The sequence below is a fragment of the Dryobates pubescens genome, chromosome 2, assembly GCF_014839835.1.
Source record: "Dryobates pubescens isolate bDryPub1 chromosome 2, bDryPub1.pri, whole genome shotgun sequence".
NCBI classification, from domain to species: Eukaryota; Metazoa; Chordata; class Aves; order Piciformes; family Picidae; genus Dryobates; species Dryobates pubescens.
In genome coordinates this window covers 24,773,354-24,785,072 of record NC_071613.1, presented here as the reverse complement: position 1 = coordinate 24,785,072, position 11,719 = coordinate 24,773,354, and the positions used below count along the sequence as shown (strand labels likewise).

General features: G+C 48.5%; 1 protein-coding gene across 1 annotated transcript in view; it reads right to left on the bottom strand.

Annotated features, from left to right (window-relative positions):
• Window positions 1–275: 275 nt before the first annotated feature.
• Window positions 276–11,719, bottom strand: part of SH3BP4 (SH3 domain binding protein 4) — a 42,697-nt gene continuing 31,253 nt past the window's right edge. The window contains exons 3-5 of the mRNA XM_054172116.1: window positions 9,293–11,655; window positions 987–1,175; window positions 276–581 (exon numbers count right to left, since the gene is read on the bottom strand). Of these exons, the coding sequence (XP_054028091.1) occupies window positions 357–581; window positions 987–1,175; window positions 9,293–11,655 (2,777 nt within the window). The 3' untranslated portion in view covers window positions 276–356. The remainder of the gene's footprint in view (window positions 582–986; window positions 1,176–9,292; window positions 11,656–11,719) is intronic.

Here is an 11,719-nt window from a genome sequence, read left to right as displayed (position 1 = left end):
TTAGACTTTTATTTGCAAATGCCTAAAAAAAGTGATCTCTTTTGTGATGCCCTCCCACCCCCTGGTCCCCTTTAAAGTTTTTGAGTAAGAAAGAGTTTAACTGGTATCAAGGCTGTATGGAAAGCTATCCCCCTCTGGATGCCTTCCCATCAAGGAACAATGTCTCCTCCTGATTTTCAGTCTCAGTGGAGAGCTTGCAAACTTTGGCCTCTTAAAACCCAGGGAGAATGACCTCCACTTCTTTTTAAAGTCAACTGCTTAAAAAAACCCAACAAACAACAAAAAAATCCAGGGGAAAAAAAAAGCACAGGAGAAAAACAGCAAACAAGATGTGGACAAAGACATTGCCACAGAAGCTAGATGGCAAAATCCTCGTGGTCTTGTGGGCTGAAGGCAGCTGCCCGCAGCATGTCCAACGAGTTAACAAGGATCAAGGTGCCAGTGAGATGCTTCCAGCGTTTGGTGATGGGGTTCTTCATCTTGTCCAGCCCAGTGTGCAGTTCCTGGATCACATCACGGTAGCTGTCACCCATCTGGCTACTCCAGGTGAGAAGGAAGTCATACGCTGGCTTCCACATGGCCTGTGGTGATGCAGCAGAGGCAAGAGGAGATAAGAGCTAAGCCAGGCTGTATGGCTTGCCAAGCAAGCAGTGCCATCCTCAACACACCTCTAACCCAGAATAAGCACATTCCTGGGAAAAAACACCCTCAAATCTCCCCAGCACACTCAAATCCCTTCTGTCCCCCAAAGGTGCTCCAGTAGAAAGTGTTCTGGAGGTACCTGCGTCCTAGTTTTGAGCCACAAGCTGACCAAGGCAAAAGGACAGATTACAATATCCTGGGATGAACTGCCCATCCCCCTGGGACTCTCCAGCCTCTGGAGAGCTTTTCTTTGTGGTTATACCAATTAACTCTTGATTTCTCTTAACCTACTACGATCTGCAACCCTAGGGAACCTATGGAGACCAAGACCCACCCGCTCTCACCTCACTGTCCACTGTCCCATTCTTGTCACGGTGCGGGGCCTCGTAGGCATCCATCTGCTGCTTGGAGACTTTTGCGAGCTTCTCAGCCAGCTCCCTCCAGCGCTGGGCCACCTCCACGGCTGTGGTCAGCAGCACAAAGTCCTGGATGAGCCGAACGACCAGCCCCTGGCAGTCCATTTTCAGCAGAGCCTGAAGGGCAGTGGTGAAAACCGAACAGGAGAGTCAAGGCAGGCAGTAGATGGCAAGCAATGCAGGGGACCAGACAGGAAAGTCTCAAGAAGCTACCTTCAAAATCCTCCCAGTCTCTTTCTAGCGACAGGCGGTGAAATTAGGCCAGCAGGCTTGACCAGTAATCTCATTAATTAAATGAAGGCCCTAGCACTGCTCAGCGAGGCTTGTAGCCTGGGTTGGCCAGCACAGCCGTATTTCCCAGGCAACCCCTCAAGATGCTCAGGCACCACCATAAGCAGTTTAAAGCATCCCAGGGGCTAAGAAGAACAGATGCCTTTAATCGAGGCAACTAATCCAAGCACAGTCTGTGCAGCTTGCCACCTCAACCCCAGAGAAACTCTATCCTTCAGCACGGACGGGTGGGGATGGGCCCAGTCTGAACATCTGGGGACAAAACCTGGACTTCAACCCCAGGAGGAGTTGGGCTAGGGCGAGACCCAGGTGAAGGGCCAACTGTCAGCACTACAAGACCATCACTTGGCTTGGGATGTTCCTGCTCTTCTCACTGTCACTCTGCCTTCCTATGCCAGTTCAGAAAACTCCTTCTGCATCACATCATCTGTTGACCTAAAAGCTGAGATTTACTGCAAATGGTTTTGAAGAAGTAGGGAAGAGGAACTGCAGTAGTCACGGTTTTCTAGCTAACAAGAACTTAACTCAGGGGAAAAAATGACAGGGTCTTTAGGTATGCAAGGACATTAACACCTGCTTGAAGTGTAACACAAGTTGCATAGGGGAAATCCCACAACAAGGAAGGGCTTAAAGTGGCAATTACCAGAGGAAAGGATCTGACTGACCGAATCAACATCCCACTCACCAGGGCTCCCCAGACCCTGCCAGAGCCTGTGGACCAAAACAACCTTGGCAGTAACCACAGCTCCTGGACAAATCTCACCCCAAATGTCAAGTGACTACAGAAAGGTGGTTTATATTACAAAATAGGCATCCTCTTTTTAAAACATGGAAATCAAGCAGAGACACCCCAGACTGTGCCCTGAGTGTTGATTTGCTGAGTAACATCTTGTCTTCCTACAACCGCATTTGGAGCCGTGACACCAGTAGACTCAGGATGATGCTTCAAGGGTGGGTGAACACCAAGATGTCACCGTTTCAACAAGGGGGGCAAACCACAGGTCAAGGATGCAAGGAACAGCCCCCCGAGGGATGCTGAATATCAGTGAGTGCCCAAAGAACCAGGATGCATCACTCACAGCTTCACAGCAGGTAATTACCAAAAGTGTTTATGGGATGGTCTCCAAGCAGCCAGAATCACACAATCAGAGAATGGTTTGGAAGAGATCTTTTTTGAAGGTCACATAGTCCAACCCCTGTGCAGTAAGCAGGCACATCCTCAACTATAGCAGGCTGCTCAGAGCCCCATCCAGCCTGGCCTTGAATGTTTCCAGGGATGGAGCATCCACCACCTCTGGGCAACCTGCAGTGGGTCCTGACATCCTCTCCAGGCATAAAGGGTCTGGGCAAACCCCAGCTAGTTTGACTCTGGCGCAAAAGAAGGGTTAAATCCTTGCATAATCAGTTTCACAGGGACAGTTGGGGGAAGATGAACATCTGAAACCACTCCAGCAATTTGCAAAGCAAATGCATGTTGATTTTTCCCTTATCTGTCTCCAGTTTAAAGCTGGGCTCAGTCTAATTACAGCTGCAGACTGGCACTTGTTTGCTCCTCCAAAGTGCTTACATTGGTTTCCTGTACCAGGGACAGAATTAACAAGCCCTCCTGTTAAGCAAGCAAGGGAAATACATTTAAAAGACCATTAATGTTTTGGTGTTGTTTTTTTTTCAGAAAAGGACATTAAGAAGCATTTACATCTCACAGCCAGGCCATAATCACTTCCTTTCCAGCAATGCTACCTTACTACCCAGCCCCCAGACTCATCACCCTCTCCTCCATAGGCAAGAGAATTTGAGTAGTCGTACAGGAGGGATTTAGCATCCTCAAACTTGCCTTTCCAGGCAGGTGCAAACCCCCAAACAACGTGGCATTTAGCAAAGCAGCCCAAATGAGCTGCTGTCATCTTATGCCAGAGGCCAAGCAGGTCCAAGGCAGCAGGGGGGGCCACCAGGAGCAAAGTATGCTGCAGGGGTTAAAAAGGATATAGCTGCAGGAGATGGATTCTCCTGCTCCTTCTAGTCTCCTGTTCCTTCTGCTGCTCGAAGTAAACAAGAAAACGGCATTAACACAGGACAGACACGGACCTGCTGGAGTGGGTCCAGAGGAGGGCCACTAAGATGATCAGAGGGGCAGAGTACCTCTCCTAGAAAGACAGACTGAGAGAGTTGGGGTTGTTCAGCCTTGAGAAGAGAAGGCTCCAAGAAGACCTTGTGCTACATTTTGCTATCAGAAGGGGACCTACAGGAAGGCTGGGGAAGGACTGTATAGAAGGGCTTATAGTGATAGGACAAGGGGCAAAGGTTTGAAACCAGAGCAGGTCAGATTTAGGTTAGACATAAGGAGCAAGTTCTCACTACCCTCGTTGTGAAAATACTGAAACAGATCACCCCCAAAGGCCAAACTTGATGGGGCCCTGAGCAACATGGAAGATTCCCCTGCTCACTGCAGGAGGATTGGACAAGATGACCTTCCAGGGTCTCTGCCAACCTGATACATTGTATGATTCTATGAGCAAGCAGAACAACTGTGAGGCCATGTAACAGAGGACTGTACAATCACACAGAGCAGCAGCTTTGGAAGAGACTGACTGTTCCCCATAGTGCAGTAAGGTAACTGAAACCTACTGACCACCACAGAACCTACTTCCTGTGCTTTGCCCCAGGAATTCTGTCAAGGAGGAGCCTCAACACATAAATTATAGGCTGGGAAAAAAAGCAGGTGAGCAGACAGAGGCAAGGAGAGCACCAAAGCCAGGTGGGGATGGGGTGCAAGGACACACAGTCACTAAGGTCAGAGCCAAAGGGGCAATATCAACAGGAACTGCTACATATTTTTTTGGCAGCGAGTAACAACTAGCTGCCCCTGTAATAGAAATATACAAAGCATGGAGTGCACACAGGCCTCTCCTGGATGCCCTGCCTTCTCAGCTGGGATTAACAGGGCTCACAACAGACTTAATCCTCCATCAGGCACTTCTGGGATTACACTACAATTTCTCTCCATCCTCCTGGCTCACCCTGGACAAATCTTCCCAGAGAGCTGGGTACAGCCACCATCCATCCATCCATCCATCCCTCCCTCAGTACCCAGCCATGCTCCCGGCTGAAGCATGACCTGGGCTGTGCTTTGCCAGTATCCTCCAAGGCATTTATTAACCTCAGCACAGCTCTGAGCTGGCTCCACCAGACTAGTACACAGCAAAGGAGATGGTTTGGTATTTAAATTCCAGTTCAAAGCAGCACAGAAGTGCTTCTACTTAAAAGGCTGAATTTGCATCCTGAGTCTGAAATGCAGAATCTTATTTCCCATTCTCTAATGATGGAAACTGGCACCCAGAAGAAAACAAATCACCCTAGAAGGAAGGAGCAACCCTAAAGACCACCTGCAGATGACAGACACCCCCGCCTGTACCCATCACTGCAACCTTCATGACCCATTCTTGACTGTGACCTTCCAAGCCTGGCTCATTCTCACATGCAGAAACATGAAGCTCCACACAGTCCAGACATCCTCCAGAGGAGCCATCTGAACTGGGGGAGGTTTGGTTCTTTCCCATCTTTAGCCAAACTTAAGGAGTAGAACCCTTTCTCCTTTGCCCCAGGAGCAGAAAGGATTGCCAAGTTCACATGTTCCCATCAAGCATGGTGCAAGGAAGCTGCAAACCAGCAAAAACATGCAAAAATAGATTCCACAAAGAAGCTATTCTGGAAGCAGAGGTTTTAAATTCATATATTTTTTTCTTTTTTTAACTTGGAAAGCACTCCAGGGGGTCCAAGTTTCACCACACATTAGTCACTCTCTGAAAGTCAGTGAGCAAAGTGGAGATGTGGTTACCATAAGCAGTAACATTTATTTCACATTAACTGCTGCGAGGACGTGTGCCAAGGCAGGAACGTGGCCCAAGTGTGGTAGGCAGGGTGGGCAGGCAACGTGCCCAGGATGGCACCGTGCCACAGCTCCTCCATGGGACCTCCTCAAGCAGTGGGAGAAAGGCCCTGTGCCCCCAAGGTGCTGGTGAGACTTGCAGTGAGAGAGGATGCTTGTGCACAGGCTCCTGTCTCCATCTTTCCCAGGATATAGGTCAAGGGGTTTGGCACAAAGGAGTCAGCTCTGCATTTAGGTATTAAACATCTCTTTTCTTCTTGCTTTTGCAGGGCACTTTCCCTGAACATGTTGCCTGTTGGGGCACTTCAGGCACAACTTCTGAAATGGCACTGAGCACCATCAGCCACACTCCCAGGTGAATTGTAGAAGGCACTGTCAGTACCATCCCAGGTGGCTTCATGGTTTTTGTTGTTTGGTTGGGGGTTTTTTTGGTTGTTGTTTTTGTTTGTTTGTTTGTTTTATTTACAAGAGGAAAATTATATAGGAGCAAGAACAGAGGGTCTGCAACTGCTGCACGGGGGATGTGGAGCCAGAGATTTCCTGCTAGCCCCCAAAAATAAAACTGTCCAAGGAACAAAGAACCTGAGAACACAACAGCAGGAAGGCACCAGTAGCATTTACAGACTCAGAGACTTGTTTAGGTTAGAAAAGACATTCAAGATCGAGTCCAACCATTAACCCAGCACTGCCAAGGCCATCACTAAATCATGTCACTGAGTGCCACATCTACACACCTTTTCAGTACCTCCAGAAGACTCCATTCCATCCCTGGGCAGCTTGTTCCAATGCTTTACAACTTTTCAGTGAAGAAATTTTTCCTACTGTTCAAGCTAAACCTCCCCCTTCAAGACATTTCTTAGTCTGAGGCTATTTCCCAGCAACCTTGAAGCTCCATTTCTGCAGCTTTCTATTCACTGATAGGGGTGCAGGGCAAGACTTAGAACTATGGTGCACAAAGAGACCTTTCTGCAAACCTGCAAACAACTCTTCGTTGTGTGCTGCAAGCAACTTGGCTCTGCAAGGATAAGCTGATAGAAACATCCCCACCTACTTCAGTATGGTGCAGCACAGTTCCTTAGGGGAGCAATATCCAGGCTCTATAGATGTGGTGGGGATTTGCTCCCACGCAGACAGACAGCAGGCAGGAGTCTGTTTTTTGTACCTGGATGCAAATTCATCGTGGGGACTACAACTAGCCAGCAGATTGCTTCAGAATGAAGGATCAACATAAGCAGCGTTAGGATGGTATGCCCTGAATGTGCCAACATCAGGTTCAAGCAGTGGGCACTTTGCTTTGCAGGACAGTAAGGACTTTTTGAGCCTACCAACAGCTTTTCAGGGTGTGCACACACCAGGGACAAGCAGTACCTTTTGGGAGAAGAAAGGCAGCATGCAAATACCTGCAGTCAGAAAGAAAGATAGAAAACAATGGGGGGGAAAATGCCAACATCATCTTCTGTATGATCTTTAGTAGTAGCTTGGAGAAGAAAAACCTTAGTTTCCCCAGCTCTCTGTTGACATACCCAGTAGCATTCCCCAAAGAACTCAAGGCTCTATAAAAATACTGCCTGAAAAATCCAGAGAAAGAGAAACACTGAAAGAGAGAAATGACAGCTGAACCCCAGCTCCAAAGGACCAGGTAGTGCAGTCACTGCGTGGCATGGGACTGGTGGTCCAGCTTCAACAAGGTCTTCCATCATCTATGCCCAGGCTTTAACAAGAACATCTGTGTGCTACCTGCTTTCAATGGGCAGAGAGGAGGGAAGGGAGAGATTGGTTTCTCCCTCTGATGTGATGATTAACTTCTGAGCAACACCCCCCAGTTACCTTCACACACTGCTGCTAATGCTACCTTGGGAAAATAATAATTAAATTCAGATTACTTATTAACTTGTCATCATGACCAGACTCTCCCATGCCTAGCTGCTGGTGCCTGGCTCTGCCACTGCAGCTTTGTGTACTTAACACTGAAGTCAGATAAGCCTGCTTACTGCTTCTCCCTTCACAGTCCCCTTGAGAGGAAACAACCAATTTTAAGATGGAATGGCCAGATAAAAGCTTAATCCAACTGGTTGTTCTTGCCAGCAGACTCCAGAAAGCAAGTCCATTTGTTACAAATCAAATCAGATTCAAACACAATAAAATACATTACTGCTCCATTGTCACCACCCAAAACTTTTTTTTTGAGCATTTTTTTGGGGGGGAAAAGCCCAACAAACCAGGCTCAATTTAATTTCTTCCTAAGCTAAGGAGGATTTGACCGCAGCAAGGGGTTTAGAACAAGCATCACCTTCCACCAGGAATGAAGCTCATCCTTTATTGACAGGCTCAGACTCACAAAGAATAGAAGACAGAGCCAATGCTCAGGATTAGCCTCCATTCAAGCAAGGAAAACAAAACCTGCTCTTGGGACCCGGCACTCCAGCCAGCTCTTGAGGAACAGGATGTCTTCTTGCCTGTTATGGCCCTCCCCTTGAGTTAGTAGCTCCCTGAGTATCCAAGAGGGCCTTATCTTTCCCTTTGTCTCCCCACTGAGGTCTGGCACAGATTTTACATGACCTACAGACTGTCTGGGCCCCTGGAAACAAAGGGAATAGATGAAAGAAACACTTCGAGGCTTTCAAAGGGACAAGGTAAACAGTAGGAAGCCCTTGCAAGCATCCTGCAATAGGAGCACAGATTGCACCCTATTGTTCACCCATGTTAATTAATAAAGGGATGAACCCTGCCTTGAGGGAACCACAAGGCCAGACACCAGCACTGGCTACCACATGGGTATTTTCCCTTCCTGGATGGCCCCAGAAAGAAGAGAGATAACTGCATATGATGACCAGAAGAACCCCTCAACAGAAGCAGCATTTGTGGCATGACCTGAGATCTGAAAGTCAAAGCTAAAGTGAGTAGGATAACCAGAGCGGTACTCAGGCACCAGGAACTTGCTGGACAATGTTTCCATGAGTAACAAAGGGCTCTGTACTCTTCCTAACACTTTACATCTCATACTTATTCCTCACATTTCCCCCTTCTGATTAAAGGGAGTTGGGAAGCATTTGGCTCCAGTCCTTCCTACCCAGGATGCCTACTTGTAATTCCATTTTGCAGGCTGCTGCCTGTGCCCATCTTCAGCAAATGATTCACCACAACTTGGTTACCCTGCTTCTGGGGAAGCGCCTGGTAAGAGCTGCAGATCTCTTCCAGACATTCCATCCTGTATTTTCTTGCTCTCATTTGCTATGAAATGCTAGAAATGACCATGAAGATGGTCTCTCATCAGAGATTTCCCAACAGTATCCTAGAAAAACCCGTACATGGTGCTTCCCAAGATGGGTTCAGGACACAAGCAAGCCATGTATTTGACACTACCTCCTATAACATCCTCAGAGGTAAGTGAAGACTCAAGTGAGTGGACAGTGAGGTGAATTGAGAACTGGCTGAATGACACAGCACAGAGGGTTGTGATAGCAGTGCAGAGTCTGGCTGGAGGACTGTAGCTAGTGGTAGTACCTAGAGGTCATGACTGGGTGCAGTCCTGTTCAATGTATTCATCAATGTCCTGGATGAACGAACAAACTGTACTCTCAGCAAGTTTGCTGATAATACAAAATTGGGAAGGGTGGATGACACACCAGAAGGCTGTCCTGCCATTCAGCGAGACCTGGACAGGCTGCAGAGTGGGAACCTAACAAAACTCAACAAGGGCAAGTGTAGGGTCCTGCACCTAGGGAGGAGCAACCCCAGCATCAAGGGACAACGCACACAAACCAGAACACAGGAAATTTTGCCTGAACATGAGGAGAAACTTCTTTCCTGTGAGGATGACAGAGCAGGCTGCTCAGAGTTGGTAGAGTCTCCTCCTCCAGTTGTCTTTAAAACCCACCTGGACACAATTCTATGCAACCTGAACTGGGTGACTCTGCACTGTGCCAAACAGCCTATAGGAGACCTTGAACACAGGCTTCATTTTTCCACAAACGATTGCAAATCTTTCACCTCTCATTCCCCCTACTGACTCTGCATGACAGAAACCTAAGATCCCCTCGTCAGACCTCAGACTCACCGTCATTAGCTCTTTCTGGAAAGATTTCCTCTCCTTGTTCTCGGTGTTGTTGCAGTCTTCCTTCAGCTTCTCCAAGACGGAGGCCACTCGCTCAGGCTCACTGTCCAGCTCTGCTCTGCAGAAGAATGTGAGTGGCAAGTTCAAGTACCCCAGAGCATCAGCAAAGGACCGCCAGCTGCTAAGGTTCTCCATGAGCAGAGTCCTCACTGAGGCATAGATGTAGGTCAGGAACTTGCAGGGCCTCAGGATCTGCTCAAGCAACAAGCTGGTGGTGAGATCTGGCCCAGAAAAGTAGCTGGGCTTGACCTTCCCAACCACCAGCACATTTTTGGTGTGCACAAGGCCTATTTTACCCTGGTAGTAACCAATATACCACTCCTTGGTCCACAGCTGCCCCTTTAACCTGATCTTCTCCTCACTGAGGAGGGCTATGACATCTCCTTTCTTGTACTCCAGCAAATAGTGGTTCTTGCTTTGCCTCACCACCGTTTTCAGCAGCTTGCCATACTTCAAGCTCAACACCGGCCGGTCCTGAAAAACTGGGTACTTGGTGGTGGCAGCCAGAGGTGAAAGGATGATCTTTCCCACCTCGTTCTTCTTGAGGAACCGCCTCTGTCCTGTAGGTTTGATGGCACTTTTTGGAGGCGGCTGTGGCGTTTGGACACAGAACTGGGTCAAAATGGCGTCCTTGTCATCCTTGACCTGTATCCTCAGTGTAAAGTCTGAGAGCTCGTTGGGGTCGTGGGACGCAATGGGGAAGATCAGGCGGCTGACCTTGCCCAGCTTCATCTGGAAGCCCCGCACGATTTTGGCCTGCTCACTGGCTTTCACCTCGTAGTTGGTCATGTTGGAGAACATGCAGAGCTTGAGGTCTTGAGGCCGAGACAGAGCAAACTGATGCTTACCCCAGAGCTGAAGGGCAACAGGAGCTGGACCGTGGGACTGCCTCGTGACCTCGTTCACCAAGAGCGTCTTGGGCGCGCATTCATGCCCAAACATGGCTACAACAGTTTTAAAGGAAGGGTGAATGTGTTTTGGGCCATAGACACCGACTGTGATCTTCTTGCTGATGTAATCCCAAACGGTGTAAGGGTAGAGGATGTTCTGCCCCTGGGCTACAGCTGCAATGTACATACAAGGCTCCAGGTTCTCCAGCTGCACCTGGATTGTGTCCCCATATGAATAGCTCAGTTGCATTGGTGTATATGGTCCCTCTTTCATGTCACTCCGCAGACACTGTAGTCCTACCAAACTCTTGCTCATGATGTCATTCTTGACCTCTGCTGACACTTTCATCTCCAGAATGATGAAGGTTTTCACCTCCATATTGCTGAGTTTAATCTGCAACACAGGGCTGATAGTGCTGCACTTGTCACTGTTCAGCTCCAGTGGTGGATCCAACATGGCTTTCATGGAGATCTGCTGTGTCTCCCCAGGGCACACGTGGCCCTCTGGCACATGGATGCTGATATTGGTATCTGGAAGCTGAACAGCCCCACCAGAGCTATCCAGCTTGCAGACAATGTTGGTCTCCACTGGTTGCGTCTGACCCCAGCCAGGATTTTGACCAAGCAAATCCAAGTCATGGCAAGACCGAGCCAGTTTCCTGTGGTTCAACCATGCTGTCCGAAAATCTTCCCTGCTCTGGAACTGCTCAGGCGTGGGGGACTTCAAACCACTGAAGAAACCAGCTGATGCTGGAGCATCTGACTTGGCCTGAAGAACAGACAGCTCAGACAAACTGTAGGAGCGTTTACTTCTGAAGAAGGGATTGTCCCTTTTCACAGGCTGTTCCGCATCCAGCCTATTTGTGGACGGAAACTCATCAAAAATGTTCCCCAGGCTGCTGTTAGCAGCTGAACTGGAAACAGCTGATGAAGGAGCCTCCGTGTCAAAGAGCAGCAAGTCAACAGCAACACTGGAGTTAGACTCTTTGCCCGAGGTGGGCACTGTTTGCAAACTCCCATTCAGAAACGGGTTTGTCTGAACTCCATTCAAGAATGGGTTGTTACTGTAGGATTTCAGAGAGTTTCTTTTCACATCAGACCATTCCCCAAGGAGGTCTAGCTCCTTCACACCCTCATCAGGGCTCTCCAATAGATTGTCTATCATGCCGCTGTCTGTTAAGGAAGAGTTGCGGTAGTTGACAGGCTGGACGTAGGAGGAAGGGATGTAACCCATTTCTGTGGTGTTGTGAGCATACCACCACTCACCTCCTGATGTGTCTAACACATAAAGGTGGTCCCCCTTGGAGAACTTCAAAGTGGTGAAATTAGTTGGACAGTAGTCTTTGATTGCTATCACTTCCTTGGCATTTCCAAAGGATGTGGGATTGTCGACCAGCAAGGCACTAGGAGAAGGCACTGCAAAGCCAAGAAGAAAACAGCACAGTAAGCAATCCACAAGAGAGTACAACTTGCAGTCATT